This window comes from Dermacentor variabilis, chromosome 10, assembly GCF_050947875.1.
Source record: "Dermacentor variabilis isolate Ectoservices chromosome 10, ASM5094787v1, whole genome shotgun sequence".
NCBI classification, from domain to species: Eukaryota; Metazoa; Arthropoda; class Arachnida; order Ixodida; family Ixodidae; genus Dermacentor; species Dermacentor variabilis.
In genome coordinates this window covers 35704691-35720168 of record NC_134577.1, presented here as the reverse complement: position 1 = coordinate 35720168, position 15478 = coordinate 35704691, and the positions used below count along the sequence as shown (strand labels likewise).

At 44.9% G+C, this 15478-nt stretch overlaps 1 protein-coding gene across 1 annotated transcript in view; it reads left to right on the top strand.

Annotated features, from left to right (window-relative positions):
• The window catches only part of LOC142559204 (lysosomal alpha-glucosidase-like), a 49915-nt gene that overhangs the window by 30443 nt on the left and 3994 nt on the right, over positions 1 to 15478 (top strand). The window contains exons 22-23 of the mRNA XM_075670833.1: positions 550 to 599; positions 4009 to 4161. Coding sequence (XP_075526948.1) covers positions 550 to 599; positions 4009 to 4161 — 203 coding nt within the window. The remainder of the gene's footprint in view (positions 1 to 549; positions 600 to 4008; positions 4162 to 15478) is intronic.

The following is a 15478-nucleotide window of genomic DNA, read 5'->3' as shown; positions in this document are numbered from 1 at the left end:
AAGTATAGAAAGTTGAGTGAGTTGGTACGGTAACATGATCTTGAACTGTAGCGCGAAGTGACACAGACAGAGACTAGAAGCAAGTTAATCCCGCTTCGCTTCTATTAGCGCCCATTTTAGGCTGCGAGAACCCTAAAAAAAAGTTAAGTTTGCATGGCAAATAATGAGAACCTGGTCTTATTCTTGCGATTTTTTTTTCTTTTCACTTTCACGCAATAACCAAGGATTAGAACGACAGAAAGCTGAGCTATTTGGTAAGGGTTCATAATGCAATAATTCTCTTGAGTCCTTGTCTGCACGCCTTACCCTTTATTGCATTATGAACCAAGGATTACTTTTCCGTGAGTCATTTACGTTTTATTAGGGCATATTGTCACAGACGGTGTTCGTCGAAGAAAAAAAAAATAACCATAGCTCGTCTAAACGTGAACGGACAAGTCGCAGTAGCAGTAATCGACTGTATAGGAATAATCGGACGCTAATCAAGAACTGTTACATCGTCAGTTTATGTCCAGTTGTTTACCCGGATCTACACTTCTCTTCCAACAGGAAACATCGAAACCGGTGCCTACGATTACTTCCGGTTCCGCATCGCCGCTGTAAGTGAAGGAAACTGTCTTTTAGAAATCTTGCAAACCCATGCCGCGGTCGCAAGACTATAGCGTACTCTTGTTTTGGAAACTGCAAGACATGGTTCTGAACAAAAACACAAACTCGGAATACACTGACATAGACCACTCTTCAGAAGTCTGTGTTGGTTGGGTTGGGAAAACGAAAAAGAGGAAAAAGAAGTGCCTAGCAGCGGAGAGAAGCCAAACTTTCTATGAAACGCCCATGGGGCCATTAAGGTGAAGTCGTTCTCGCGGCATTCAGACTTGTTTGCATCATTCTCTTGCAGTGCGGCGTATACTCCGTTCCATGCGTAGCAGTCAGCGCTGCAGAGGCCTGAGAGACTTCTTGCACTGGCTTCGTTCGCACTTGGGATATAGTTAGATGTTTGTTTTTGTTTTTTTTTACCGCCATTGTGCGCAACTGCTTTTTATATAGACCAGAACACGATAGCCTCGCACCCAGACTAACCGAACGCATACTCTCGCACCCGGGTTGCCCGGTCGGCCAGCGCCATTTTGTACTGGGCTGCCAAAGTGTGTTCGTCGGCGACCAGTGGACATGGCAAGCGCCAGCTCTAGGACTCCAAAGTGTGGGAATGTGCGCGTTCACGCAGATCCAAAGTACAAGAAGGCATCTGGGCGGCACTGCGTCGTGTTTGGATGCCAAAACAACCAGCGCAAAAGGAGCAGGATACTTAGCGCTGTTTGCGAAGAGTACAACACACGTAGGGAATCGTGCCGGTGCGGTGCTTTCAGCTTGCACCGATTTCCATCCGCAACGAAGAACGCCAAGCTGCGCCACCGGTGGATAGCTGTAGTGAATAGGAAGAACTAGCAACCCAGTAAAAATGCACGAGTGAGTATCGCAGGTGATGCTCGGCAGTTGCATGCTTTCAAAACATTTTAACTCAAAGGGCACCATTAAAAATGCATTTGAAAAGTCATGGAGAGCACAAAACGAAAAGACCGGCACGAGTGAAGATACTGTTTCAGGAGAGCAGGACTTGTCTCTACAACGGCCCCTACTGCTCCCCCGGGAAAATCAGTGAGGCTATTTTGAAGCTTGAGCGCCGGAAGGCGCGAGAATGGTATAATCCGGCATGACTGATAGAGCACGAGCGCCGCAGGCGCGAGAAAATGTGTCTGATGTACCGCACCTATGCAAGGGGAATAGGTGACGCCAACGAGGAATTTACCGCATGCTTCTGAGCACTTATGGGAGAAACACTGCTTTCCGCGAAACTCGTTGCAAAGCGTACGCCCGGGCAAAATTTTGCCGCGTGATGCATGTTGAAAAGTAGAGCTTTCATAAAGCTTTATCGCGCAACCTTTAATAATATATGGCACCAACACAGTGCTGTATATTCCTTCACAGGTTACGTGCCAAAAATACAGAAATATTACAGCTCACACGTGTTATAGCATATAGCACGCGGTCTGTACAAACGTAATAGCGTACTTACCCGATGCTATTCGCTTCTGCAGTCTGCGCGGAACTCAGTGTGGCCATTGAGGACTTGCATGAGGTCTTGAGGTTTGATTGAATCGAGACAGCGGAAATGACAGGTTAGAAAAAACACGAAACACGCCTTCCGCCCAGCTAAAAAGCCCAAGTTTCGCTTTTGCGCCGGGTCGCATCTCCCGGTGTGGCAGCCCAGGCCAGCTACATCGCGGCGCTTGGGATAGATGGCGCGACCGGCGCTCATCAATATGGCTGCGCGCTTTGAATTCACGGTGTTCTGGTGTATATAGGCACAGTATTGAATGAAAAAAGTTTTAATCCTTAGAAACAAGCACACTGTGGCATACGGCTGCTAATGCGTTGTCTTAGATCATTTTTATTTTTGTCGTTCCTTTCGGGGTTTTTTTGTTTGAAACCCGTCGCGAGGAGCCTCACGTGCATGCTCGCGCGAGCGAACGCTGTTGGCGCGCAGCGAAGCATGGACGAAACGCGCGGAGTGATACCTTTTCTTGACCGAACTTCTTGCGTAGCTTCCACCGCGTTGACTGCCATGTGTGGAACGGAGCATACATAGTATGCACGTACGTCATTCAAGGATACTCCGTGACTTCCGGTTTACGGCGGCGCCATGTTGGGGAACCTATAGGCCTATGCGCGCGCCTGTTAATAAGGTTCCCCAAGATGGCGGAAGGTAGCGGAAGCAGACGTCAGCAGCGGGTGTGACGTCACGTGCATACTATGTATAGACTTTATCTTATGAATACAAAAATAACGATGTGTGATCGACGAGACGTCGCCACAGCAGGACTTGACGGGGACCTGTCTTAGGGGGCCCTAAATAGAAACATTGAATCAGTTTAGATTGATAAAGTATTTTCACTAATTCTCCTTTCGTTGATTGCGAGGTAATAGGTTAAATAATTATAAGAATGTAGTCAATTTTTACCAATAAAAAAATTAGCCAAGCTCGGGCAGACGGCGTCAAAAACCCATGACGTCACGGCGAGCTCGCGCGAGAATTTCAAAATGGCGTCGCGACCCAGTTTTCGTTGTTGCTTCTTTTCTGGCGTTCCAAGCGTCTTCTTGAGGTAGGAGTTGCTTTTTTTTTTGTATTGTGGAAGGGTTATTTACTAACAAAGCTGAAATCATTTTTTTTTCTTTACGCTACCTCAACGTGACATCGCCATTTGTGTATTGTTTTGGCTCCGCGTTCTCGTACACCTGGGGTGATTTTCCCCACATCGTCAAATTCCGCCATCTTGTCTAATTACGCAATGATGGCGGCGTTTGGAGCCAATTGTAGAGGCAATAGCAGCCATCTTGGCCAATCAGAGCTGAGAAGGTGGCGGATTCCACAATATGGATTCCACAAAGGCGGATTATAGTAGCGCACAATGGGCGAGTCATCACTTGTCTGGGCAGCAGGCTCTCGTCACTGACTGGCTGACAGGAGCCTTCGCCTTTGCTGCATTGCATGGAAGGTGTGTGAAGAAGCGTATTTGGAGAATTTCTCATATATTGCCTCGCCCTATGCTGATTGAATGTTGTTACTTAGAAAACTGAACGCTGATATTTGTCGTGTCAGTATCAGTGTGGCCTCTTATTCGAGTAATCCACATGAAGAGGTGTAACTGCGGCGCTAACTGTCACCCCCAGGCGGTACTTGAAAAAAACTATAGCACGCCTTCACCCCGTTATTGAAAATATGGCGAACATGTTTTTGGTTCATTCTTGGAACAGTGCGAAACGGCTCCTTCGCGTCCTGTCTTTTCGCTCTGTTCGCCGTGAAGTCGGTCATCTTCCGTATGGTCGATCTCTATATAGTGCAAAGCACCTCTCGACGGCTTGTCCCATGTCTTCGCCACCCTATCCCTATACCCAATGAGCCATCCTTAACGAGCAAAGGTTAATCGTCAGTATTCATTTTTTTTACAGTGTCACATGACCATTAACCGGCTGCACAAGAACACTGCACCTGTGCCTCTCATCATCGGAAGCCTCGTGATGGTGGGCCAGGAGACCGCGCCCACCCATCTCTACGTGGATGAGAAGCAGCAGCGAAATTCTATAGCTCCGATCGGGAACAAGGTCGTGACCGCTTATTTCACGCCATTAGGTTTTTCAAGAGAATTTTGTATTCGTTAGTTTCGGTGGCGTTGACGATGGTCACGCACAAAAAAAAAAAAAACAATTGCTCCCAGAACAGAGCAGCGGCAGGAAAAGGCGGTTTGATGAGGTAACAGCTGCGCCGAAGCGTGAGCAGGGTTGCCAGATTGGGCTATTTATAGCCAAATTGGGCTACTTTTTGTCCGAGTTGGTGTCACAATTTTCCTTTTGGCTATGTGGCTATTTTTGGGCTACATCTTTTTCCTGTGTAAAAAAAAAAAGTAAAAGGAGTTAAGCACAAATGAAAAGCACGCTGGAATCAAAATGCAGACGACAGCAGGTTAAGGAAATTGAGCGCTTCTGCTACAAAATCAAAATTTGCAAGCTCTGCGATAGAACACATATGCATGTCAAAAGGTCAAGGATCGCGGTCTTTTGATAATTTTAATTAAGAAAGCTAGCCTCAGGAAACACGTCTCCATCTGCGAACTAACGACCTCGGCGCTAGAACGGAGGGAGAACACTGAAAATTAATTAATTAAATTATGAGGTTTTACGTGCCAAAACCACTTTCTGATTATGAGGCACGCCGTAGTGGAGGAATCCGGAAATTTTGACCACCTGGGGTTCTTTAACGTGCACCTGAATCTAAGTACACGGGTGTTTTCGCGTTTCACCCCCATCGAAATGCGGCCGCTGTGACCGGGATTCGATCCCGCGACCTCGTGCTGAGCAGCCTAGGGAGAACACTGAGCTGAACCTAACCGAAATTTGCCGAATTTTCTGTCTGCCGCATGGCGTCTACGTGGCAACTCGGGCGGACCCTTCCTGTCCAAATTGGTCTTCCTCCAACGCCAACGTAGAACATATCCTCTTCCGTAGCCCCACAGCCACCACAGCTATCCGTTCCCTACACAACTCCAAACCCTCCTCCTGTTTTTGCTATCACTACCCGTATCAAATGCCGCCGTCGAACGAGTGTTAATTCAGCCATGTCTCTCTCATTAAAACCGACCTTCGAAATAGAATGTCGAACGAGATATTGGTAGCGCTCCTCCACGTGAAGTTTGGCCTGGCCAGGAACGGAGGCTGCTGCATAGATTTTAAACGGGCCCGTTTTCGTTCAGTTCAGTCTCGGAAAACGGATGGGATGGCCACGCGTTGTGCGTTCCCCCCGAGGAACAGGCAGCCTTCAACGAACGGCGGCAAGAACTCGCCGCCGGCGCATTGATCCAGCCGTTAGAGCCGCCCGAGCCCAGGCAATCGGACAGCAACGAGAAGATCCCGAGCTGAGGGAGCGGGAGGCCGAAGCAATTCGGCACCGTTACCTGTGGGTTACTTAACCATGACGAAGGTCAGCTGCGTGCAGGACAAGCTTCGCTTAATTACCCCCGTTTTCCGGTAGGGGAAGGGCTGGTCATTTTTTCAGATGCATAAAAATTAAGTGTTACTTCTTAATATTGGGGCGGACGTAAGGAGCTAATGCGCAAGTGTAAGCACTCGTTAAGAATCCGTGCTATCGCGGCACAGAGATGACACTGACTGCTGTTTTATAGACATCGTAGAACGCGAATATATGTGCTTGCAATCCATTTCCGGTAAAATAAAAAATATAAACCCGCTCACTGGACTTCATTTCGACTATACCGCGCACAGGCCGTGCATCTGAAGATACGGCGTGTAGGGTTCTGTATTTGCAGTTTGCCCAGGGCAAACTGTTATCTGTTAGTTACCGAATTACCTTGTTTTCAGCGCAATTGTAGAAATTCCCAGGAGGGCCCTCGTGCGTTGCTTTATTTGAACGCCTGCAGCCGAGGTATGCGAAGAGTGCGCCCTACTTAACCCTCATACACACCTCGTCAGTGGTGCTCTCCCAGTAGATGGCACCACCGTATGTCCTGGCGCCTAATGGCGTCGTCGATCGTTTTCTGTCTGTCTGTGCGCATAAGTTGAAACGGAGTGCGCTTGGTCCGGTACCACTTTACGAATTTGACGAGCTGCTATATCTAACGTTGTAACACGGTATACGTTTTCTCAACAACTCAAATGTCACGCCTCAAGAATCGCACCGCTGAACATATCGCGGTATCGCATTAACCGATCTGCGTGCTTTAGGGGTACGTAAGAAGCGGCTCCATTTATACAGACATTGCTGGGCGAGTTTGCTCGTCGCACAAGGGCGGGAGGAGCCGGCAAATTTAAACGAAAGCACAGAGTTATAGAAGTATAGGGACAAAGGCTGGATCAACAACTAACGCTTCTTCATCGGAAAAGCACATGCGCCAGACGGACAACCAGAAAAACTGTCAGCCGAAACAGAAAATAAGAAAACCTGAAATGATCCATCGGTCTCATCTCAATAAAGAGCTTGTGTTTTTAAATCAGAAACTGTTAACACCTTACCTGCAGGCGATAGGCCTTTGTTGGGCATAGTAAGGAAGCAGAAACTCCTTAAATCTTCAACTATGCACCAACCAGGCTCTCAGCAAGTTCTGATATAGTTTTTCCCATTGTCGGTTTGTCACATGCGCCGTCATTTCGGTCAGTTACCTCATACACGCCTGCAATTGTTCCTCGACTTTTGTTACCCTGTCTTCTTGTTACCATATTCAGGAACGTTGCGCCTTGCGTGATTTGTGATAACCTCATATTTCCTATGTACTTGTATATACTACTCCTTCCTTGGTCATCAGAAAGCTGCTTGCGGTGTTGAATAAATAAATAATAACAAAAGAACTGTCGGCGCTACACGTACTGCGTTCGTCTGCGCAGGTGTACGAGTTCAAGGTCCAGCTTAGCCTCCACTTGGACAGTGCGGAGCACAGCGTCGAGTGGGAGGGCGAGGCACACAGATGCGTCACGTGACATGACGGAGCATCGGAAATAGCAGTCTGGCAATGTCGCGAGGCCACGCAAAATACCCCCGTGGGCCTCCGCGACGAAAATTCGAGGTTCGGGAGTGACCGGTCTCTCCAGCCACGGCTGTTGCGAGATGCGCAAGTAAAACAAGAAGATTCCAAACTTCTGCAGGAACAAACATTGGCCAGCGCAATCTCCGCCTTCTCGACGTCGATCCTCTCTTCCACAAAACAACTTTCTCTCTCTTTCTCCTTTAAGTTTCCTATATATAGCGTTTCTTCACCTATGGTTTTGTTTTACACTCGTATTTTGTCCTTGCGTCAGATCGTCATTTCACACGTATACTGATCCTGGAGGTCTGATAACGGCACTGTCGTCAGCGATCTCTTGTGAGATTTTTTGCTCATGTTCAAAGAAACAACGGTATGACGTCTGACGAGCCGCCCATTATCAGGAAGTGACAGCAATAGTTGTAAAGTTTTACATAGTGTTGAGGATGCACTTTTATTGCATAAAAAATAATAAGCTAGGAGTTCCGGAGAAAGTTCCACTGCAAGTCCAAGCAGGTACAGAATCATTCGAATAGACAGAAGCAAAAAATAGCACACGTCAATCAGTAGTCAATCAGTAGTAGTAGTAATCACGATCGAAATTGGCCGTTTCACAAAATTGATCACGTTGCACTGAAAAATTTTTGACTTCGAGGTAAATATTTCAGTTGCGCACTTGAAGCCTACAAACTTCCAAGGAATGTCACTTCTAAAGCTCCCAAGTATATGTTGAGACTATTCGCAGTTTGACACTTAGTAGTTAGCAGAAACAGTGCTCAGAATATGCGGGGAACGTTCTTGGCGCCTTGCTAACATAAAAAAATGAATTTCGCCGTATATCTTGTTTATGTGTTTTTAAGAAATCCTGCTTCTATTGAAGACTGCTACAATTAAATGGATTCGGCTCCCAGCGCTTCCATTAGTTCCGGCTTCAGCAAGCTCAATTCCACAAATTATAGTATCCTGTAAGTTTAATGAGAAATTATACAGCACAGTGTCGTTATAAAATTAATTTAGCACTGTCATACTTGCCGACAGAGTGGTGCCCGCATCGTAATCTGGTTTACAAGAAGAGACAGCTACTTCTGAAAATTTTCCTCTCAATAAAAATAGGAAAGCCGTCGAATGAATGGTGCATTCGCTCATGGCAATGTCGACGTATTATTTCCTCTCGTGCACTGGAGAAAAAGTGATGCAATAAGTAACCCGAGACTGGCTTCGGAGTACCTGAAGTATGTTGCTTGTCTTCCTGCTCTACGAAGACGCTTCGTATATACAAGGTATAGCGCTGCTGAGCACGAGGTACGCGGGATCAAATCCCGGCCACGGCGGCCGCATTTCCATGGGGGCGAAATACAAAATACTTGTTTACTTAGATGTAGGTCCGCGTTAAAAAACCACAGGTCAAATTAATCCGGACTCCTGGCCCACTACGGCGGGCCACATACTCAGATCGTGGTTTTCTCACGTAAAATCCCACAATCTGAAATATGACGCTGAGTAAGACTTCTGCAAAAATGTTGTAAACGTCGCAATAATTTCATCTTAGCTGTTTTATGCATTTCTCTGTCCATCTCTCTCACCTAAGCTGTAAATATATATATGACATTTATCTGCCTGGGGATGAACTCTAACAGGTGCAGTTTACAGGACTGCGCAATCTGGTTTTAGCACCGAGGCAATTACGAATTTCCGTTAAAAATTCGAAATTCTGTTTTCATTTTCTTTTCTTCTGTTTTACATATTTGTTAATTTCACTCTCAGCTGCAACAGATTTCTTTCGAATTGGTAGAGGTGTTGCCTAATGAAAGTGTTTTTTCGCTTTTTCATATATCTGAATACGGAAGTAGTAGTTTGCCCCCCCCCTCCCTCAGTTTTAAAGCTTCCTCCAGCAGCGCCGTCTACCGCCGCGAATTCGGAACGCGACGCGCGTTGCCGCAGTAGCAGACGACGACGAGACGTTCATTTGAGGGATCGCCAGCTGTCTGTGCGCAGGCGCGAGTAAGAGCGGGCGCGAGAGAGAAACTCTGGGACATAGAGTTTCTAAAAACACTATGTTTTTGTTGTTGTTGACCATAGAGTTTCATATTAGTATACCTAGAGGGAAATCTGGCGCTGCGATCGTTCGACCATCATGGGAATGATGGGAAGTACAGGCTTAGGATTGGCATTCTATTGACTGGCCAACTAGTCTACAAGTATTTTTTTGGCAGTTTTCGTTTCGCTCTAAGCGCAATTGCTATTGCCAGTCAGCTCCCACGCCTGTCCTGGTATGGAGTGCATTGCCACGCCAGTGTCACCTACTATTGCTGGCTTCTGTCAGCCGATGACAAAGTGTATCATTGGCGTTGAGCTAACAGCACTCAAGAAAGGCAGCTTAGGAAAGCTTTCCCTAGTGCATTTTCGCCCTTGTTTTTCTTTAGGGCTGCCAGCTCAGCTTTAATGGCATGCGCCTTTACAGCAACTCAGGTGGAGTTGTTTGAAATTGCAGAAGAAGTAAAGATGAGCGAGTTGTAATTGCGCATTATAGGTATAAAAGGGCAGCCTCAAGAAGCCTGTGAACATGTGCGCTATTCTGTCAGTTCTTTTAGCAGTGCTGTGCTGTTTGCTCAACCACATTCCATTGTAAAATTCACCAACTAGTGCAGTTCCAAGCGCAGCTGAGAGAGCTCTACTTGCATTTGTGGTTGCCTTATGACATTACTTTTGTGCGTCTTGGCCAAGGATTGAACTAGTGCACTTTAAGTAAGAATTTGAGACTAGACTTCATGCGAGGAAAACCACATGAAACGACATTGAGTTCTACACACAGAACCCCATGGATATTTCTCTTAAAGTACTATAAAAAGTTAATACACTATTCGGGAAAACTTGCACCCCATAACGCTAACAATAGCACCAAAGATGATGGGAAAAGCTATTCTCATGTAGGAACTCTATTTTGAGTTGAAGAGGAAGCCAACAGACTATTCCATACCTACTAAATCAAGCTTGCTGTTGTTGCTTGCCACTTCAATTAAACATTACATTTTTTTTGGAGCAGTAATAGCCCTGTATGACACTTGCTGAAGCTTGTGAATTCAGAGTGGTAATTGAGTCAAATGTACAATAATAACAGCCTTTCCTTGAGCCCTTGTAGCCCTTTATCAGTTTCCATGCAGCTGTGCATCGTACTGCTAGCGGTACGGCAGGCCATGAAAGTGTCCAAACACATGGGTTTCGTGCGACTGTGTGTGCATTCGTTCACTTCCTCTTTTGCTTTTGACATTGTGAACTGTATTGAGATTGGCAACGGTGCCCTACCTGCTCAGCAGTTCTGGTGTCCAGATGCATCATCACACCACACATATCCACGATTGGTGTAAGGAGTTTCCATTCAAGCCATACTTGCCTTGCTTAATGTAGGTGCCACCAACAAAAGATGCTGCAGTGGTGAGGCACTACCTCAGTTTTTAGACGTAACTGATAAAATAAACTTAACATATGTGAAGCTAATACACATGACCCTATGGAAGCTAACGAAATGGGACCATCATTTTAGAATGTAGGAGCTGGGAAAATAACATGCAGGAATGCATCAGCAAAGTTCTACTCTAGTTCAGAACGTAAAAAAAAGGAATTGGGACTCTTGCACGTGTATATGAAGTACGCAAAACATAGGCAAATAATGGCTGCCTGTTTATCACAGTCGCTTTCTGTATTGTTGGCGACACTGTTACCATGGTTAGGTTACCGAGTGAGAGCGACCATGTCTGTAGTGGCATCAGCAAAGAAGAACTGAACAGTGGCAATAAGGAACTTATGTTTTTTGTTGACAAGCAATGACAGAAGTGCACATGGGCATGTCGATGTTTATCTATTAGATTCTTCTTGTTCTCTTGATCGAAGCGCTGAGTGAAATGGGTTTTCCCCTACCAGTACATGTGTACTACAGAACCGTCTTCCTTCGCGTAATAGGTCTTCAACTTTTTTAGCTTACCACCACGTTCCCCCATGCTGCCTGGAAAGACTACAAATAGCACCTGCGTGCTTCTGCAAGTTTTTAAGATTCTCCACATTAAAGAAAGCGTTGGTTGTGGGTGACATGCCACAATGGTTCTGTGGCTGTAGCATTCTATCTTTAAGCACGAGGTCATTGGTTCAATTCCCAGCTCTGGCAAGTGCATTTTGTAGAAGACAGAATGCTAAAAGACGCATATGATTACAATTAGGTGCAAGGGAAACAATGGCTGACCATCTTAATCCAGGCCCCCCACATCAGGGCCCTGAAATAATCTCAAAGGCAGTGTCATTGGATAATACAGTAATATGTTGCTTGGAGGCATCGCTGCATGGTAACAGCACAATTGCGAGGCAATTGACTTTGTGGACAAAGTAAAACCTTAAATGCTGAAGTATTGGTCTTGCGATAAATGCTGGAATGATCCTGACATCTTACCTTGTATACCATGGGCAAAGAAAGTGGGAAAGCTGAGATCATGTTGCAGGGCCCTGTTGATTTTGATCGTTGGTCTTGACTTGCCCACTGACAGATGTGCCTGGCTGTAGCAACCAGTCTGATAATTTAATTTTGAGCCTATATTTAGAAACATTTTATACTACTACTTTGCTGATAACAAGACTGTCCATATCAGATGAAATATTGGTGTCCGGTACTGGAGATGAATCCTTGAAGTTTGCCTCAGAAAGAGCCAGTTACTCCAGTCTCTCTTAGCTGAGTAAGAACTCGCAACCGAGATAGCGATAGTGCTGGTTTGTAGACATAACTGCTTCCCTTGTCCTCAATTGTGCAAAAGCGGCAGAGTGGCTTGGAAAGAAAGGAGGAAAGCCGTTGCTCGTACCCTGAACCCGTACCACCAAAAGCAGAGGTGGGTAGAACAAAGGGGGCATCCTCTGCATCTTTTAACATACAATTAGTCCTTATCGCCATCATAGAACTTACACATTGAACTTAGCAATAGGCCATCTGGTAAAGGTATTCACTGTTTCAAGTCTTCTGCACTTTGACGCAATAGTTCTGCAGAAACCTGCAAGGTGGAGAGAAGTAAAGTAACTAATAAAGCGAAAATGAGACATCCACCCAAACATAGCTAAGTGCTACAACGAAAACTTTGCCGACCCTGACATATACATCTGCCTTTTGTTTCATACAGGGTTAGCACACATTCCTCAAAACAAAGTACACAGAGTGCACCAGGTGACACAACTTAGGGAAACATGCCGGATAGATAATGAGAAAAATAAAAAGGGTGTGGGAAGTCAAAGGTGAGCAAAAGGGGAATAGCAAGAGTGAAATTGTGGGATTGTGGGGCATGGCTTTTTCTGCAGCTGCTTCTGGTTCATCCATGCCACCGTAAGCACTGCTGTAAGTGTTGCAAATTTATTGCCGCACGTCTTAAGCACTGTGCAGCTTAGCTGAAGGACAAATGTATTAATTACTGTCAGACAGCTCCTGAAAACGGGAGGCGTGGTTTCTCCATTCAAGTGGTAGTGCCTCTGGACTAGTATTTATCAGCAGACAATTTTAAGTTTCTTGTATGCTTCTTGTGCTAAATAAATAAAGACTCGATTGTTGCACACCACATGGTCATGTAAAAGTCATGTACAATTTAATGCATGTTAACTAATACTTGGATCAACCTCTTCCTGCAATAGCCCCATAAAGGGGCTGCAGTATGTATAAATAAATAAATAAATATGGCTTTCATAGATTATGAAAGGCATTTGGTTCACTAGGGATACCAGCAGCCATGGATCAGGCTTTGTGTAATCAAGGAGTGCAGGAGGCATACCTTATTACCTTAGGGAATATCTACAGAGATTCCACAGATATGTTGCTTCTCCACAAGAAAAGTAGAAAATTACCTGTCAATAAAGGAGACACAATCTCTCCAATGTAATTTACTGCATGCTTAGAAGTATTCAAGCTATTAGATTGGGAATGTGTAGGAGTGAATATCAATGGCGAATATTTCAACTTTTGGTTTGCAGCTGAAAATGTCCTGCTCAACAACACTGGGGATGAATTGCAATATATGGTTGAGGGCCTTAACCGAGAAAGTTTAAGAGTAGGGTTGAAGATTAATATGCTGAAGACAAAGGTAATGTTCAATAGCTGGGTAAGGGAACAAGAATTCGTGATTGCCAGTCAGCCTCTAGCTCAGTACCACTATTCGTCACTCGTTGACGACGACTGCCCATTTACGCTTGGACGTGTCATTCCTTGCAAAGTAAAACATTTTTTTTTATTCACGAAAGAATTCAAGCACGCAATCACTAGGCAGTCGATCATAATCGTGTTCTGCAAGTGTACATTGTTCCTCCGCAGTTACACTGAACAGCAGGAATCGTAGAGCAGCAAAAACCTAGACCTGGAACCAGAAGTGGCTTAGAGGACAACACAGCATTTTGCTATCCACCTATATCAGTCGACACTTGTTTTATGTATGTATGGGAGCCATAATTCATGATTATTTTCTGTCACATCTATTCTCTTTGTGTCATGTGGCATTCTGAGACTTGCGTCAACAGCAGTATGGTAGCATGCAAGTCAGTTGTGGAGAGTGCAAAGAATGAATAATGAAAACAATCATTAGGAAACCTGTTCCAGGTGTCTTTCCCTACTGAGGCTGAGGTGCAATTACCCGCTAAAGGTTTAATTAGCTATGAAAGAATTTCAGACCATTTGGCGTTATTATTCAATACTAGAGTGCTTCACAGTTCATTTAGAATTTCTCAAGGTTTGATGTCTAATAAGAAATTAGCACTTTAGATACATTATTCTTCAACATTCCCTCTCTAAAATTTGTAAGGTTGAGGATGACATAGGTGGCCAGTAGAGTGCAAGTGATTTGGTCAACTGTCAAGGTTTGTAGGTACTGCCAACCGGAGGTCATAACATTGGCATTGCAGAACGTGTGCAACAAGTGCCAATGATGCTTCTGACATGGACGCCAGTAGAGCACACAATGCATATTTTTATGGTTGCAAGAAAAAAACAATATGCATATGCACATTCTTTCATTCATTGCCTCCTGGCTTTTGATTCCCTGACCTCAGTGGGACTGTAAAGCTATATGCAGTCTGTGGTAGTGGGAATTGTAAACCACGCATTTTCACCTAAGTGTGGTGTTGACCAGTATGTTTTTCTTGTGGATGCTTAAACAAGGCTGTGAGCTTCACAATCAGAAATTCCATATGTAATAGCACATATTGCTTTGATCTTGTACAGCAGTGTTCAACATAGCAGCCTTTTGCCATGATGCAGCCTTGGTTGCAATTATTTGCATACCGTATTTAAATGCTATACTAATTTTCCCACCTGCACATATAGTTGAACCTTACTACAGAAAACATGTATATGTCAAATCAGTGGTTATACGTATGTGACTTTGTTATAACAATTATAACAAGTTTGTATGGGCACACGCAGCAGGCTTCTCTGCAGCACACTAGAAGCCAGTGATGTTTGTAACAGTTAAACTGCTGACAGCATGGTTGGGCGTCCCACCATTTGTGCTGGTTTCGGGTGTCTTGATAGTCTGCAAGCTTAACTAAACGTGTTCTCACAATTTATGGGTGATGTGCCTGAAGCCGTAACAAACACCATCTTTGTTCGTAATGGCATTGTGAAAGGGACCATTGCGGCTATACTGACCCACATGAAAATTGCGGCAGAGGTGGCACATAAGCAGCCTTTGCACATTGCCAACTTCTGGCGATGCCCACAATCGAAGGCAGCGAACTTAGGTTCATGAAGTGCATTGAGACTATTGAGCAGACATGCTATGAATACACACCTACAGCAGAAAAAGGCCACGCTGCTGCTGTTTTTCATACCTCAATCAATGGGTGGCTTGGTTCAAGTATGTGTTTAGTCAAGTCGAGGCTGCCTGTCAATTTACATTATTTTAAATAAGGTATTTTGGCTATGTCATGCTATTTCTTGAAACTTGCAGCATTCATTATGATGAGGTTCAGTTGCACACAGTTTAGTGTTGGCTACAATCCTCTGCATGCTGTGCTTGGTTATAATGTTTACATGTGTCTCCAATACAACATGAGAAAAAGATGTATATATTTCTGGACACCGGAGCATACCCAACAAATGGTGTTGGGTACGTAGTCAAGATCACCTATGCTAGATAATACTGTTAAATCCATTATTGGGGTAAGGTGTGTGACCGAGCATGTGCAGATCCAGAGATCCGGATGTCCTGACCCTCCCCATAAAATTTGTGTGCACAGTGCTAGCGTAGGGGAAGTGACAAACTCATTAAGTCTTTCCCAGTTACTGTTCTTTCCCAGTTACTTTTGCTCTGGAGAGACGATAAAGGTTTAATGATTATTGAAGAGAACCTGCGAGCATGTAGAAAACTAATCATCATTAC